The 18,997-nt window shown below is 36.7% G+C and overlaps 1 protein-coding gene across 5 annotated transcripts in view; it reads right to left on the reverse strand.

Moving 5' to 3' along the window:
• Positions 1-1,461: 1,461 nt before the first annotated feature.
• The window catches only part of LOC150102005 (WD repeat and SOCS box-containing protein 1-like), a 269,640-nt gene continuing 252,104 nt past the window's right edge, over positions 1,462-18,997 (reverse strand). For 3 of the 5 annotated variants that reach the window (XM_090400168.1, XM_090400166.1, XM_090400167.1), the window contains one exon: positions 1,462-2,000. In XM_090400168.1, the coding sequence (XP_090256294.1) occupies positions 1,835-2,000 (166 nt within the window). In that variant the 3' untranslated portion in view covers positions 1,462-1,834. The remainder of the gene's footprint in view (positions 2,001-18,997) is intronic. The other 2 variants (XR_016549016.1, XR_016549015.1) reach the window with 2 other exon arrangements.

Here is an 18,997-nt window from a genome sequence, read left to right on the forward strand (position 1 = left end):
TTTGTTTTCAGATTTGTTCCAGTAGCTGACTTTTCGCTGTTCGCCCTGGTTCCCTGGCGAAAACAACGGGGGCCTTGTTTAACCGGGCGACGCCCCAGCCGGCATGAAATTTTGTCATGTTGTACCATCATTCTATATTTTGGTTTAACCAATAAGAATACAATTTGGTCGGCTAAATCCCAAATTGCCAGCCCATCCTCGTCCGTTCAGTATCCAAGTAGATACCCAACAGGGTGCACCACGAGAAGGTGAGGATTGGACATTAGGTCAGAAGCCCTGGTCGGTTCTCCGCATTCCTTTAAAGGCTATGTGGAGGTCTCCTCTCAGTTATACAGCTTTGACCCTTAAGCACCCCATTAAATTGACTGTATATATATAAAATAATATACAAAATTAAATATAAACATAAATACACATATGTATTTACATGTCTGTGAAAAATACATATGTATCACAAATTTCTTTTATGATAAACATAATAAAAACTAATGTTGGAAGTTTTTACGCTTGGTTAGACTATAAATTATATACTTAATTTAATCCTTTATCCAAGTGTAAGCAAACAAAGTTTGCACCTTAAGTATCTTCAGGACTGGGGCAACTCATGGTAAAGGTGGTATACCCTTAATGCATAGCATTATACATGTCTGCAAGGAGATGTATAATGCTTTGCATTATGGAAGATACTAAGGCAAGTGATGAGAACTTATACCATCGTTACCACGAGTTGCCCGTCCTGAAGATACTTCAGGCACAAACTTTGTTTGTTTACACTTGGATAAAGGATTAAACTAAATATATAATTTATAATAAAAACTAAAATTGCTTTGAGCTGTAGCAAACAACCTCGTGAACTTCATATAGCTTGAAAGCCAAGATTTGCTATCATAGGATCACTATAAGAATTCCCTCCCTTTACTCTCCTCCTCTCTTGCTTTATCACATGTTCCTGTTTCCTACCTCGCAGCTCTTGTTTCTTTGTCTTTTCTGTTCTGCCAATTAACTGATGTTTCTGCAATCATTCAACTTCCTGTTTAGTTTTGTGGAGGATTCCACGAAGAGTGCTATTTCTTTCACAAGATCCTCCTCATTCTTCTGACCTTCTGCCACTGCTCTTTCATCGATATTGCTGTCACATTTTCCTGACACGTTCTACTCTCTCCAAACAAACAGTTGTGTGGAGAGAGAGAGAGTAATACTATTTATGTAACAGTGTTCTGCTTAACTGCATTAGAAATAAACATTATGTTTCAGTCCATCAATTACACACTCACTTACTTACTCTCAGCAAACATGTGTATATGCAGGTATACATAGATTTACGGATAATGTAGGTAGGGTATGGGAGGGAAATTTATATGCATATTCACTCAGTCCAATTTTTTACTAAAATTTTATTGATCTGCTCACACATTTTTTGTAATGATTAACAAAGAAAAAAATAAAACATTTTCACTGGAATAACTATATACACTTTTATTGTAATTTATATACAAGCTACAGATGTGTAGAACTACAAAGCTGTATTTACACATTCCTTTTCCAAATGAAATTTTGTCTTGCCAGCAAATATAATGAAATGAGCAAATAGTCAGCTCACAATATAAATATACATGAAAGATTGGTGGCAAGATGTACCAATTTATAATTACAGTAATTCTTGTATGAAGAAGGCAACATGATTTCACCAGGGCTTTATCACTGAATCAGATATCCAGTCAAAATATGAAAAGCAACATTTTTTTTTTTTTTAGAGATGAGCAACATTTGCACACTTGGTCCAAAAAAAGTATCATTTCCTCAAACTCCAAAGAATTTTTTTAATTATTTTTTTTTATTCCCAGTCATTATAAAGAAGGTAATTAATAAGCCTTTTTGGAATAAAAAGTTTCTCAATATCCTCTGGATGGAGATACCGGCGAACTACTAACCTCGAAAGAAACAGCAGAGATTTGACACAAGTGGGTGACTGCCAGAAGGACACCGAGCCATCCCTGGACCTAAAATTAAAATATAATACCAAATTCAAATAACATGTTATGAATAACATTTGGACTGTATAAATAAAATTTGTTAGCAAACAAGTTTATCTCCTTTTTTAATATTTTTTAAATACATGGTATATACAGCTGCAATATATCACATCATATGATTCAAATTCACCCTATTTTCTAATAAATAATAACATGTAAATAATTTTATAGAATTGGGTTCAGCAAACTTTCTTTCACAACTTGTAGTTTCTGAATATACATAAGTCGAGATTCATTCCATAAAATAAAGTTTATGCAACAAAAAGAGAGGCATTTATGTTCATTTTTCTCCCCCCCCCCTTCTGTAGTTTCTTAAATGTGATTTATATACTGAGAGCATACAAATTTACATATACTTGAGCAATTTGCAATTTAAGAATTCAAAATAAAAAACAAAAAAAGAAAGAAGCATGTTTGAAAATTTTGCAATTAAAATTCAAGCACGATTCAAAAAGAAGAATTTCTTATATAGATTCAAACTTTTATGTTGGTTGTAACAAATGAGATTTCACATCAATATTTCACATCTCTGGTATCTTTAGGATACAAAGTTACATTAACACCAAGATGGTAGCATAAACACATTGTCTGGCAAGTTATACTGAGCACCCCTGTAATACAATTTAAGAAATTCAAAATAGAATGGTTATGCATTTTTCTTCAAATATAAAATGGCAGTTTTCTAAATATCAGAAAGCTAGAAACAGCTGTATTTATCAAGGCCATTTAACCACCCAACCGGCCAATACGTATATATACGTCCAGGTTACCATGGATGCGAAGTGCATATTAAAATTGTAATACCATTGATATTACATTGAAATATATGATGGATACAAAGTGTAGAGGACTGATGTATTTTATCCATATTGACGCCGACGTGGTTGAAACACACACAGCTGTTTCTAATTATTCATGATTTGGGACACTTAATAATTTGTATTCAAACAAAATGAGGCTTTCCAACAGACAATGTGCTTACTGCTATATTTGACAGATTGCGTTGAAACACTGGCAATAAATCTGTTTATTACCTGCGAGCATTAAGATGAATGAGGAATTCTTATTTGAGTAAATGAATAGCTGACTACCCAACCTCTAATCTACTAACCCAAATTCTGAATTGACTATGAAAAACATTCTACAGTAACATGAATTACCTAGAACTTTTTACTTGAAGAGTTTACCCATTCCCCCCCCCCCTCAATACATAATTTTGTTATATCTTGTTTTATTAAAGATTGGGAAATTTGACATTTTTCTGATTTTATAATGAACTTAGTATACATCCAATTCAAGGAAGGCTGTAAGTTTATCATGCATTAATACCATGAGTGCACCAATCTAGAGACAAAAAAGTTAGAAAACTGAAATGTGTGGCAATTGTTCTCACGATCCATCATAACACCAAATTTCAGTATGTCAAGTGAATATATAGAAATCCAACTATTTAATGAGATGCCAAAAACATTTATGGAGAGTTATCGCTGAATTTTTATTGGACCTTGTTAAGTCTACTGTATCATTGAGTAGATAACATTTATTTTATTAAGGCTGTGTGAATTCTTTCAATTGAACTGTGGTCAGATGTTTATAAAACTCTTTCAAGCTGCAAAAACTTACTACAGTTAGTAATCTTTGGTTACCTGATGTGATACAAAATTTGTGAGATATGAATGACATAAATCCATTTATAGTATCTTGCTTATTTCATTAGTACTTTACTTTTAGTATATTTAAGATATTCAACAATCTCATGTGGATGGGTTTGGAATACATAAAAAAGTAATTTGAACTTATTAGTATCTTAAGAGTGGTAGTTACAGAAAGAATTCAAGAATAGATGAATAGGAATGAAACCCTACGGGGAAGCAATATGGCTTGGTGATGAAGTCTTGTCTTAATAACTTACTACAATAAAGTGACAGATGAATAAAATAAACAGAATGGCTACCCCATATTGCTAGGATTTTATAAAATACTGCATCTAACTGTAGTAAGCTGTAGCAAACAGGCAATGGATATGAAGCTAGTGACAAGGATAAGAGGATAGGTGATGGCAGACATGAGATAGTAATATATGGTGGAGTTCAATCAAAAAAGAAGGCAGGAGACTAGTAGTAGGTCACAAGTACTTGTGCTTGGGTTTCTGCTTGCAATTTATCCATTAATCATACTGGGAACAATTTAAGTGGAAATATCCAGTCGTGTGCCAGTGATACTGAAGGAAAGGTAATAGTTAATAAACACGAGTGGAGATCCTGCAGGATGATTTAACAGACTGGTGGTTTGGGCAAGTATAATGGCTGCCAGTTTAATGTGGCAAAGTGGAAGGTATAACTAAAGAGATTGAAAGCTGTGTATTTTGACAGAATTACACCACATGAAATTGATGAAATGAAACTAGGGAGTATTATTATTATTCAAAGACTCACTGTGGGAGGTCCCTTTGCAAACATACAGTAGTTCATTATACAGTGCCTTAAATGCATTCACATCCTCTGTAGACACAGTACATCCAGGCAATGCATTTCAATATTCACCACTCTCAATGCAAGAAAACACACTTCTCATATGTTTCCATGACCCTGTTCTCCAAACTCCCACTATGCTATGACAAACCTCTTCAACATTAATTAGACAAGAACCTCTTACCAACTTGTCTCTCTCATATCCTCCACCTACTCCCATTCACTAGACTGTAAATTGCACCTTCTCAACCTTACTTCATATTCAACATTTCAGAACCCACTTTAATCAATCACCTTTGGCCTCTTTTCCAATATCTCTTAATCCTTTTGAAAACCAGGTGTCCAAATTTGAGCACAGTAGTCTATATGTGGTCAAATGGAACCATAATCTCCTTACCTCTACAAGTCAGTATTATCAGCCTCACTGCCAGAATTCATTGCGAGTTCCTCACAACTTTAGCAATGTGTCCTCTACATCATAGATCCCTATCCACCATCACCCACAGATGTATTATTTCCTATACCTCTTCCAATATATCTTAACCACCTGTATACTCTACATCTTATCTTTGTTTTCTGAATTTTAAAACTTGGCACTCTGCAGCACTGAACTGGCAACCCCCCTCCCATGCCCATTCACTCAGTCTATTCGAGTAACCACAATATCTGCTGTACTCCTCATAGTTCTTCCCAACTTTGCATCAACTGAATATCAACATTCAGACATTCACCAATAACATTAACATACTTGTAAGCAACAATGGCTTAAAGTAATGACCCTTGAGAAACAACTCCCCCCCCCTTTACATAACTTGCTGGTACCTATCAGCAATCTACAATCCAATGCACTTTTCTAATATCCAACCCCATTTGTCCTAGTTTTATTATCAATTAATCATGTGGCAATCTATCAACAGCTATATCAAACTCAGTATACTATGTATTCATCTCCCTCATCCAATGCACTTGTTCTACAGTATTATTACAATAGCAAGCAGATTACTAAAACATGACCTTTCTTTAGCAAATTCATGCTGTCCATCAAACAAAATGCCACTGTTGCCAATCCAATTCTTCTACATCTTGGTTTTCACTAACTTCTCCAACACTGCCTATAATTTGAAAATTATTGGTAGTGTTGGAGTGTTCTGCTACCTCCTTTATGAAGTGGTAAAATCTTGCCTTCCCTCCACTCGTTGGGAACCTGGCTCATATAAGATTTATATTAAACAAGTATGTCAACTCCTTAGCACATTCCCTCAAAACACACAGTAATATTTCATTAAGTCTCACAGCCTTATTAACATCAAGTTTAATTGATTCCCCATATACCTCCTGTTCACTCAGTCAGTCTCCCTTCCTCCCTTTCCACTGCACTCAAACTCTGCAAGACATCACATTCACAAGGATGAAATACCTTTATGAACTGCACATTTAATATCTCAGCTATATCCTTTTACCATTTTCATTACCCAATATCATCCTTCCATAATTATTCTTTCTTCTGCTGGCAACATACTGAAGGAACTCTCTAGAGTTTTTGAGCTGGAGGGAGATTCGACACCTTATTTATAATGACATTTTAACAAAGGTAGGTAAATACTGCTATGTGTCCTACAATGTCCCTCAAAAACTTAAATTCATTTTCTTTACTTCTGAATGCTATCTTGTCTAAATTACCATAATTAAAATCACTCATAGTGATTACTTTTTTCCTATTTGCTTGTAGATTTAATGGTTACTACCATGAACTTACCAGGCCTATAGCAATATCCAACCAAGTTTCATTTTATTCACCTCTTCAACACCATGTTGCTATTATTTTCTCCTAGCATCTCTCCTTTACATTGGTAAAACTTATTTTCTATTACAAATGGCACTCCACTTCCTTTTTTGTTTTTTCACCAAAAAAAAAAAAAATTGTTCTATCTCTATTCTTGTTAGGATGTAATCATCATCCAACCATACCTCACTTGTTTGAACAATTTTTGGGTGAACTCAATCATCAATGCAGAAATTTCATTCCCCTTATTTCTGATACTTCTGGCATTAATATACAGGGTGTTCGGGATAAATTTGACAGTTTCGTAAGGAAAAAGAAAATCTTCTTTGTATCTATTAAATTTAATGAATTGACAAAAAAACATTACAGGCAGAGTTAATTACAATACTATCAACAAGATTTACTCAAAATAACCACCATTAGCATCGATCACAGCTTCAATTCTGCTTCGGAACCTCGAACAAGCTGATGCTACAGTCTCCCTGGGAAGGGCCGCAAAAACTGTTTTAATTTTATCCATTAACTGGGCTTTTGTATTACTGGAAGTGCGATTGGTGTCTTTTTCAACTGCACCCCATACAAAATAATCCATGGGGTTAAGGTCTGGGGAGTTTGGAGGCCAAACATTTGGACTGGTGAAGTCGTAGAAATTTTCAGACAACCATTTTTGACTTTTCCCAGAGGTGTGGCAAGGGGCCGAATCCTGCTGCCATACATACGGCCTACCATTGGCTACCCTTGTTATCCAGTGCTTGACTACAGTTAGCAACTCCACGAACAAAGCCCGAATTCCAATGCCAGGGTACTTCAACACCTGTTCCTGCAGATTTGCAAGGAATTCTGCTGTACGAACGCAATCAGATCGTCTGCTAGGGATCTTTCTTCTTGCTACATCCTCGTAGTCACCATTGCAAGTCTCTAGTTCATGCCTGATTGTTTTTACTGTATTCAGGGAGCATTGGGCAGCAGTCGTAATATCCTTATTTTGATGGCGGGCACGAATCATCATGATACAAGTTATTCTCTTCCATGATTCAGGTGGGTTCCAGCTATCCATCCTTTCTGACATCTTGTATATGAATGAAGAAGGGTCCAAACTTTTAAATGAAGAGAAGTGTGTGTTAATACATGTAACTTACGGAAAAATATAATTAATTATAAATATGTCAAATTTATCCCGAACACCCTGTATAAGCATAGTTCATTTCCGAATCTATAACAAGCTTCACTGACACCACTTATATGTGACTTCTCCATGCCTTTCTTGTTCCTCTCCTTCATTATCCATCCCAGAACCACCTCCAAACCTAAATGCTCTTCCCTATCTCAAATCACTCCATTCATCATTCTACTCCCACATTTACTTCTCATTGATCATCTACCGTTTTCACACTATTTCCCCTCTGTCCACTCTGACCTCCCCCTTTCCGTTTCTCTGCCTGTCTTGCACATCTGTTCGCTCATTCTCCATACTAATGCTACCCACTTCTCCGTTCATAGCTGTTCCTTCAATCTCTCCTTCTTCCACATTGCTTTTTACTTGCTTGGATTCAATCTCTGCACTCATTACTCTCCCTTCTAGCAGCAGGGACTCATCCCACACAATCACAAACTGCACTCCTTTCTCCTTGCACATTTCTTTGCTCTCTTCAGGATGATGGACAGAGACATGAAGTTAGATCCAAGGTTATATTGCAAAAGGGGGACAAAATGTCTCAAAAGATCACCTGGATGTTCAAGTGATCACATGGCATAAATGTGGATCACTGCACACACAGATCACCTGGGTTCCATGAGTATGTGGCAGAAAGAATCTAGAGGTGAGTGGTCAAGATAGTGGTAGGTAGGTCTATGGAATGCTCTCTATGAAGATTAACTAAATTTTTGTGAATTACAAAACTTGATTATAGGAAGAAAAGAGGGTCTACATAAAATAGAAACATATAGCTTACTAAAGGAATTGCATAGAACTGATGCAGAAGAAATTTTTTGACAGATGTGAAGAAAGGAGAGAACATGAGGGCAACACCTGGAAATCTAGTCCTCGTGCACTTGGTTAGCAAGAGCATGAGGACTAAATTTTTTCCTTGGTGAGGAATGAATGAATAAATTGGTATGACAGAGTCACTCATAAATGCTTTGTTGGTGAAAAAAAGTTCAAGGGAAAGTATAATCAGTATCATGTGAATAATGCTTAGGGAGGGCCTCCTGCAATGAATCTTCAAACTGCATGGAGATGCTCAAGTAATATGTCAGCAGATGCTGTTGGGTTTGACTATTTAATTATAATTTTTTAAAATCTCTCCTTGAAAACAAATTGCAGCCTGAGAAAAAAGTCTACCTTCCATCCATCCAGGTTTAGTTCTCCCTGTTAAAGGCCTAATTACTTCCATCACAGATGATAGGTTAAGCCCCTTCCAGTTTTACAATGCGCTAATTTAGACGACAATACAAATTTTAGTCTAATATAGATGCAAAAAAAAAAAAAAGTTATAAAAATTATCAAAAATGCTAAAAAGTAATTTGTATTCTGTGCACCATCCATCCAAAACTTACAATTAATAAATGACAGATAACTGTGTGCAACAAAAACAACATAAGTGACACATTAATGTGTACAGAAATTAACAGCTATTGCATTAATTTTTATAGACGTACGATATTCCTGTTCAATAAGCAGCCCTATCAATAAGCATATATCATTATTATAGGACCTATATGGAGTCAAGAGAATATCATGGGAGGTATACTCCAGGTGTGACAGAGTATCTTATAACATATGGCAAAGGTACAAACGGTGAATAGTTTCACTATCAGTATCCTCACCACTCTAAGGTTATTCAATCTATACACTCACCATTCCATGCAAAGTCTACTTTATGTACAACTTCTAGGAATGGTTCATTGTCCCTTCCTCTTAGCTTGAACTTTGTGTGTCTCAACCATACACCTAACTCCATCCTTCTATCTACCAAACATTGTGTGTTACATTCTTTCCGTCTGTTCCTCAAAGATGATATTCCACAGTTAACATCTTTTGTTAACTGTATTGTAGTTACAGTTCTGAAAAATCCCATCACATCCTTTTTTTCATATATATTAGTCTCAACATCCTGCTACAGTCAACTAACTTGACTTCTAATTAACCTTCTAATTAACTAATCCTAATTAGGGATGATAAGGTGGTTAATCCTACCTTCATGAGTTAATTTGCAGAAAAGGAAACCTTATGTTTCTCACATCCTAGATGGGATTCAACTGTCTGATTGATCCCATTACAAGGGACAATGCATTAAAATTCAACATCTTAGAAAATATTACTGGGTAGAAACATCTGTAAAATATGTACATAATGAAACCATTTACAGTGCTGATAATTATCTGAAGAGCATTTTCCTCTATGCTTAAGAGTTAGATCAGGTAGTAAAGCAGTACTGTACCTGTTAACAAGTTCATTCTTTCCTCCCAATATTCGTATCCTATCCCTCTCGTCCGTCCTAGGATGAGTTGAGTCCCCTCCTAATGAAGGATTACTGGTATTAATGCAGCTGGTTTGCCACTCCTCTGCCACATCCCTTAAGGGCGATATTCATGGCTGTAATTAGCATGTGTTCACAGGGCTGGTTTGCCTGCTTGCGGGATGAAAAACCCCAGATAAACGGGGGGGGGGGGGGGCTGCTGTCTATGCCCAAGACTGGCTAACTTGGCAATGGCTGACAAAGATTCTTAAGCTCCTCATGTCGTCGACGGGAATCGAACCTAGGACACTCCTTCCCCAGGCATATGGTTGCGAAGCGCATAGCCACTACGAGTTGTTTAAATTGGTTGCCTGCCTGCCTGGACAAGCAAACTTTTCCATTGTGGTATGGACATTACTGGGTTTTCTACCACCTAAAAATTTTAGGTGGTAGAAAATTTTCATTGTTCAGTGTGAGACTATCTCATGCTTACTGGATTGGAAGAAAGAGAGAGATCACATGGCACGAAGGAAATGGAATTTATACACCTACTGAGAGATAATTACTTGAGGCAGCATGTGATGGAGAGGATTCAGGGCGCAAGAGTATTGGACCTGGTTACAGGATCAGAAGAGCTATCTGTAACCAAGGTGGCCACATTGCCTCTGATTGGTGAAAGTGACAATGCATTCTTGACATGGGAGATTGTAAAAAATGAGGGACATTCTATCAAGAAGGGATACAATGTGGAACTACAAGGCAGATGATTATGATAAGCTTAGGAGGAAGCTGTTTAACGGTATAAAACCCTGCAAGGGAAGGATGTTAGTAGCGCACATGAAGATAATGGAGTGACATCTAGAGGAAGCAATATTAAATTGTATACCTAAGGAAAGAAGGATTAATCAGGTAGAAGTTAGATGGATGAGCAATGTCACCATGAGCTGCAGAAAAAGAAAATGCTGTGGAGGGTATATAAGGAGAAAGGTAGCCAGAAAATTCATGAACAGTACAAGGTTAAGGCAAGAAAGGTGGTCAATATGGGACCACCTTTCTTGCCTTAGAAATTAGCCAAGCAGGCCAAAGGATATCCTCTTTCTTGCCACCTATTTGGCAAGAAAGAGGAGGAATGACTATGGAAGAATAGCCTTAATGAGTGCTGATGATCACGAGGTGACAGAAACAGATAAAACAGCTGAGTTACTGAGTAACCTCTTTGCAAGGGTTCTTCCTGTTTATCAATTGATTTATATCATACAAGTGAGGTTAATGCTGTGACATATGTGACAGACTCATGTGGGGAACAGAGGTGGATGAATTGGGGTTCTTAGGATATTGCAGAACGTCAATAAAATAAAGTTGTGGGAAACGCAAGCTGATCCCATTCAATATAGGATCAGCTTGTGTGTTTTGCAGGAATGTGCAAGAGAATGGCAATGCCTCTGACTAGGCTTCTTTGTCTTAGCTCTGGTAAAGTTCCAAGGGAGTGGAAAGATAATTCCCTTGAATAAGGGAGGTTGTAAGACTGCAGTATCAAATTATAGACCAGTCAGTATCTCAGGAGTGGTAGTAAAAGTACTGGAAAAAATTGGTCAAAAAGATAATTCAAGAATGGGGGATAAGAATATGATACTCTACAAGGGGCAACATGGCTCTGTGAAGGATCAGTCATGCCTTAGTAATTTAATAACTTTTTATAATAGAGTAACAGCTGAGTTGGATAAAAGAAATGGCTACACAATGATTTTTCTGGATTTTGCAAAAGCACAGTTCCATGTGGTATTCTGTCATTTGACAGAATACCACATGGAACTCTGTTATGCAAATTAGAGCAAATGGGGAATGATATGACATCGATTATGTGAACAAGAGTGTGGCTACTGGACAAATATCAAAAAAAAAAAAAGTAGTCTACGGAGAAGCAGAATCCAGGTGAAAACCGATGACTAGTGATGTCTGCAAGGTTCAGTGCTTCTCTACTGTTTATTTTGTACATAAATGATATAGGAAATAGCCTGGAAACAAAAATTCAGCTGTTTGCTCATGATGCAAGATTAGACAGAGTAATAGTGAATCAAGGCAATGTGGAGAAGCTTGCAGGAAGATTTAAGCAGGCTGTCAGTATGGGATAAAAGATAATGGGTATCAGTTTAATGTCAAGAAATGCCAAGTTATGCATTTTGGGATAAATAGATTACAGGTTGTGTACCACACTGATGGAAATGTATTCTAGGAAACAGATGAAGCTAGGGATTTAGGGATGAGATAGACAGAGTTTAAATTTAGAGGACATACTGCCAAAGTTGATAAAGTAGCACATAAGATTACTTGGCAATTGAAGAACACACTAACAAGTAGAGATAAGGAAGTTGTTATTCCTCTTTATAAGGCCTTGATACATTCACATCTGGATTACTGTGCTCAGGTCTGACCTCCTGTGTTTCTGGGAGATTAGGAAGTGGTAGAGAGGATTCAGTGGTGAGCAACCAAGATGGTGAGAGGTCTGTGGAGATTGAGGATAACACGCACATTGAGGACAACCTGCACACCCTCAATCTATCTCTATGAGGATAGATTGAGGGTGTGCAGGTTGCAGAAGTTGGTTAATAAGCAAAAGAGAGGAAATGATAGAAGCATTTAAGTTACTTAAAGGGTTTTATAGGATTGATATAAGGGAAATGTTTCAGCACTTGGCTAGATGGGCCAGAACAAGAGGTCATTCCTGGAAGTTGGATAATAGTGTGGTTAGCAAGGGTGCGAGAACTAGATTTTATGCTTGGAGAGTGATGAATGAATGAAATGGGTTGCCAGAGTCAGTTATTAGTGCTTTGTCCGATCAAGGAGAAGTATGACAGATTGTGTGAATAGTTGGGTCTCCTGCGATGAGTCTTTGGACTCCATGGATGTGCCTGTACAATAATAACCCTGAAGTGCCATGAAAAAATAGCGTTTTTTTAATTATCCAACCTTAGTCTACCCATGATACTAAAATGTACAAAAAAGTTTACAAATTCTTTCATGGGAGAGACTGACATAAATCTTAACAGACCCATGATTCCAGTGTCAGGACTTTTCCTAATCTGTGAATCTTCCTCTATTCTTGGATAATGTTGCTCTCAGAAAAAGCTTCAATTGGTCAGTTTACATGTATCTGTACATGACTTGTTTACAATTCAATGTTTTTTTTTTTTTTTTTTTGAATGACTGAAAACATTACAAATGAAGTAAAATCTAAAGAATTTGCCATGAACTCTTTCATCAATATATCATAGGATGCATATGTTTATTGCACATATATATCCTGACTGCTAATTAAAAGTTTGAAATTAGTTTCTTATACAAGAAATTTATATCAGAAAGGAGAGATTATTCAGTTCAATTCTAATCCCAAATGGCAGAGCTTAAAAATTGATTGACAAATAATTCTCATAATGGAGTGAGAAAATAACTGTATGTGAAATCATTATTATAATTAGTCCTAGTAATGCTGCTGAAGTGACATAAGGAAGAATATTTCATTGTGTCTTTCACTCTTTAGTGAGAAACAAGGCTTAAGTATTACAAATATAAACAGAAGTCACCTACATAACAGAAGACTATTGCCCATATTTAATTATAATATTATTCAAATTTAACCCGTTTCTGATAGAAGTGTAAAAGAAGAATGAGAAAGTAAAGGCTGAGTTACCGTATCATGCTGAAACAGTAACTCAGTCTCTTCTGAGTTACTGTTTCAGTATGATAGGACAGAATTGAGAAGGGGACCATGATTGCTAATGAGTCAATGAGAAGTTTGTGCAGTTTATAGATATAATGGAGTGAATTTGATGAACTAAAGGACTTGTATGTAACTAATATACCGCATTTGAATGGTTTGGAGTTATATATTTGGAGATTGTTGTTTAGCAAGAGGTTGGAAGGGCAAAATCAGGGAAATTAGAAGTACTAGAGGGATGAGTCAAGCGTAGGGTTCCATCACCACCCTTGGAACAAATGACAAAGATTATGCAATAAAAATGGGTTGGTAATGAATTCTGAAAGATTATTGTATCAGAAATAAAGGGAAGAGTTTTTGCCATTAGTGAGCTTAACACATTTGCTGCCACGTTACTTCGGCATAGTCTGTTCCTGTACGCCGAGCAATTTCACTTCTTCAAGGTCAGTACGGTAATCTCGTTGCTTGCGGTAAGCGTCATACGAGTATACTCGTAGTCGGCTTGTGCAGAGCATATACCATCTGTGAGTATACACAGTTTTGCTGCTAGCTCCACAAGCCAAGCATTTTCACTTCTTCAAGGTCAGTACGGTAATCTCGTTGCCGGCGGTAAGCATCATACGAGTATACTCATAGCTGGCTTGTGTAGCTCATATACGAACTATGAGTATACTCGTAGTTGGCAGCGAACGTGTTAACTTGGACAAAAATTATTGGCATTAGCAAGACTTCATTCACAGAAAATTATACAGTTACAGATATAGAATGCAAGGGGTATTCTAGTTTTCAAGGACAGAAGGAATAAGACAGGAGGATTTCAGGTTTGAGAGAGATGGTTAATTTAAAACTGTCTGTGATATAGAAGCTAATATAACAAAACATATTGTTGGTTGTTACCACAGACCGGGGGGGGGGGTTCACAGAAGAATATGGATGCGATACATCAGCAGATTAGCACAATGAGTGCAGATCGAGCAATTATTATGGGAGATTTCAACTATGGGTACATCAACTGGAAGGAGGAAAGGATGATTGGTAAGGAAAATTAAATTTATATAGTTACCAATATTCCATCTAATTTTTGATGGCCTATGTGCACATGAAAAACATTTTGTGAGCAAGTTTCCAATCTAAGACTTAATGTGTGCAGTAGCCTGTGCTCACAGGCTACTGCACACAAACCTTAAATTAATTTGCTTTAATCTATATAGCTACAAAAATTCACCACTGTTCAGGAGACTGTACTGTCTAGACAGCACTCTAAACAAATATACCTCTACAACTTGCTGACATCAGCATCAGTTCATTCACATGGCACAGGCTAAAAGTAACTAATTGCAGCATATTAAGTCAGCAAAGGTTACAGTAAAATTGGAGTGGAGACACTGGAAAAATTACTAAATAAAATTTGTTATATGTAAGATTTATCAAACTATAAAAACAAATTATAGTACGTTCAAGAATTATTGACTGTATATTAGAAATTCTGAAAGAAAAATTTATTATTATTATTACAGAGCACCTCCAGGGAGTCCAAAGACTCATCGAGGGAGGGCACCTGCTCTACAACTCTCCGCCCCACCACTCCACTAACCGCAACTACCCTCATCATCTACTGCCAATCACCACCACAGACAATCACAAACATCCATGCCCACAGCAGGATTTGAACCCACAGCCTTTTGGCTGGAAAACAGATATGCTAACCACTCAGCCAACCAGGCTGACTTCATGTGCACTTCTTTTTGACTAGTTTACACAACAACACCTTAGAGGGAACACTGATGTTACTAAGGGATAATTACCTGAAACAGGTGTTATGGAGGGTAGGGGAAGATCAGGGGTTTGAGAATGCTGGATCTCATAAGAGCATCAGATGTATGGTAGTCATACATCATAACCACAGTAGACACTCTGCCACTGATTAAAGAAAGTGGCTATGCAGTCTTGTTCTGGAAGGTTGTTAAACATGTATAGAAAGGTGCCAATGATTAATCATAATAGAGCTTTGTAATATAAACACCAAAAAAGACAAAAAAAAAGGCTAATTATCCTTTTCTATTTACAAAAAATCCAATCACAGAAGAAGATATTTACATACAAAATCACACCACCACCACCCTTCCTAACAGAATGGAATCCTCAAAACTTACTGAACTAGGGGTATTTATTCAAATAACATCCCTTGAAACTGAGCTCCAGGACCTTCGCAACACGTTTTAGCCAATGGCTATAGCCCATATAAAACAGATAAAATGCTGCAGGCACCTCCCCCCATCCCTCCTGCAACTAAAACACAGGATCACAGCAAAATCATTCTCATCCCATACATTAAGGGTACATCAAGAAAAAATGGCCATTAAAATTCTCTACAAATATAATGTCCATGCCACTTTCAAACTCTTCATTCGGGTAGGTACCTTCACAGCCTAAAGATCAACTCAATGCTGTTAAACATCACAGAGTATTTAAAGTTACTTGTGCCTACAGTTTAGCCTACTTTGGACAGACTGGTAGATCAGTTAATATTTACCTTGAAGAACACAAAAATTACATTTATAATCATCTGTATGACAATTTGGGATTGGCAGACTATGCTCTGGATACTCCTTCACATAAGATTAGATGAAGGAATACATAGATAATACATAGCAGTTATAGTTCTGAGGGACTAGTTTTAGAATCAGTGTCAGATATGAAGCACTCTCTCAACCTTAATAAGTATGGCTGCATTAATTTGTCAAAGATATGGGAGGCCATCACACAGCCTGACTTCTCCAAATTAACTTTATCTGGCCCACAGAGGCACCATGTAAAGACATTAGTTCAGTTTCAGTGACAATATGAATTGTTTTCCATATTATTTAGTTTAGTGCTGTGTATTTGTCACAGTTATAATTGCACTCTGAACATGCTAGGTTCAAAACTAATGAAATATTAGTAAGTTCAGCAAATGCATTTTCTCATCTTTTGGTGTTGTTTATTCTGTGAAGCTCTATTATGAAGAATGTGGAACTACAAAGCTGGTGATTATGGTAAACTTATGAGGCAGCTTAGATCAGTGCCATGGCTTAAGAAGATACAGGGAAGGATGTCAACAGTGCATGGAAAGTGGCCAGGGATTGTTTCAGAGAAGCAATATCACACTGCATACCCATGGCAAGGAGAAAAAACAAGCAAGGGTTAAGTGATTAATAGAGATATAAAGTAGGAGCTGAAAAAAAAAACTCTGGAGGGAATATAAAGAAAAAGGTGATTAGCATACTCATAAATAATACAAAGTGCAGGCAAGAAGAATGGCTAACATGGTAAGAAAGACTAAACCAGATTATGAGAGAAAATTAGCTAAAGAGGTGAAAGTAAATCCATTGGAGTCTTTTCACTTTGTAGTCAATAAGAGGAAGAATTATTATGAAAGTATAACTCTAATCAATGCTGATGGTAGGAAGGTGACAGAAGCAAAAGACATAGTTGAGTTACTAAGTGATCACTATGCTAGGGTGTATCTACAAGAATCTTCAGGAGCTGCTACAGCAAAAGTCCATGTACACTTTGTATGTGTCGACTTTAATGCTAACACTGGGAAGGACAGAAATTAAAACATCTTCATCGGTCCCTTTGGACTAGGTAATAAAAATGAAAGAGGAGAGAAATTTCTAGAATTTGTAGAAGCAGAAAAACTTTTCATCATGAATACCTTCTTCCAAAAAAGAGCAGGAAAAAAGGGATTTGGGAATCCCCAAATGGTGACATAAGAAATGAAACAGACTACATTCTAGCAGACTGCAAAAAAGAGTCCAAGATGAAGGAACAATTAGCAGAAAGTATTTTGGCATGCATTCAGACCATGATCACCAAGAGCCATCATACAAAAAACCATGGAAAGTGACCCAAAGATTTAGATCCTGATTTGTTTAAGCAATCTGTTGATCAAATAAAATGGAATATTACCAAATATGACATTGACAAGGATTATGACATGCTCTGGAAAATCTAAGTGCATGAAAAATTCTAAAGTCAATCAAGAGCACCCCAGAAAAGAAAGAAAGATGCATTTACTAAAAAAGAAGAGAACCGAAAGATAAACTAAACTCACAACTCGAATATAAAATTATTTGCAAAGTATTAAGAAAGAAGATCCCAGAGGACTATCAAACCTACAGGGAAAAAAAGACTGAAAAATGCTGCTGAATCTAAAGAGTATATAAAAAGAATTGAAAGAGAATGAACAATGAAAAAGCCAATTCCAACAGCACTACTAGATCAAGATGGAAGAAGAAACACAAACAGAACAAAAATGGAAAAGATAGTACAAGACTTCTACAATGACCTTTTTGCATCAAAATATCTTTTATTTGAACCAAAACTTGATAATATATACAATTTACCAGAAGTGCTCCCAAATTCCCATTTCCTTTATCCAACTCAGCTGTTACTCTATTATAAAAAGTTAGTAAATTACTACGGCATGACCAACCCTTCACAAAGCCATATTGACATTCATATAATATTGTATTTTTATCTACCCATTATTGAATTCTTTTTCACTAATTTTTATAGTACTTTTACCACCATACCTGAGATACTGATTGGTCTATAATTTGCTACTGCAGTCTTAGAACCTTCCTTATGCAAAGGAATTATTTTATCCTCTTTCCGCTCCCTTGGAACTCTACCAGAGCTGGGACTTAAAGAGCCTAGTCAAAGGCATTGCCAGTTCTCTTGCACATTCTCGCAAAACCCTAGCTGATATCCCATCTAATCCCACAACTCTATTTACATTGAGATTCTGCAATATCCTAAGACCTCCAAAATCATCCACCTCTGTTCCCACATTAGTGTTGTACACATAGGTTAAAGCAGTAACCTCACTAGGATGATATATCCTTGCGAAGTGGTCACTTAGTAACTCAACTATTTTATCTGCTTCTGTCTCCTAGTGACATCATTCATCAAGGTTAACATTCCATAGTCATTCTTCCTTTTACTTGTCACATAATGAAAGAACTCTTTGGGATTTCCTTTGGTCTGCTTGGCTAGATTCTTCTCATAATCTGATTTTTCCTTCCTTGCCTTGCTAGTCACCTTTCTTGCCTGAGCCTTGTACCATTCATGAGTTTGCTGGTCATCTTTCTCTTTATATATCCTCCACAGCATTTTATTCTGCAGTTCGTGCTTAATGATATTATTCATCCATGTAACTCCTACATGATCAACCCTCCTTACCCGAAGTATATAATTTAATACTGCTTCCTCTAGATGACCCTTAACTACATCCCATGCACTATTAACATCCTTACCCTGCAGTGTTTTATGCAATGGTACAGATTTAAGCTTCTTCCTAAACTTTCATAATCACTTGCCTTATAGTTCCACAAATACCCCTTCTTGATAGAATATTTCTCATGTTTTACAATCTCCCAAGTCAAGACTGCATGGTCACTTTCACCAATTGGAGGTAATGTTGTCACCGTTATGGATAGCTTTTCTTATCCTATTAGAAGTTCCAATACTCTCCCACCTCCACCACATGCCAT

The sequence above is a fragment of the Typopeltis vanoorti genome, chromosome 11 (genome assembly GCF_054136105.1).
Source record: "Typopeltis vanoorti isolate ZY-2024b chromosome 11, IOZ_Tvanoo_1.0, whole genome shotgun sequence".
NCBI lineage: Eukaryota > Metazoa > Arthropoda > Arachnida > Uropygi > Thelyphonidae > Typopeltis > Typopeltis vanoorti.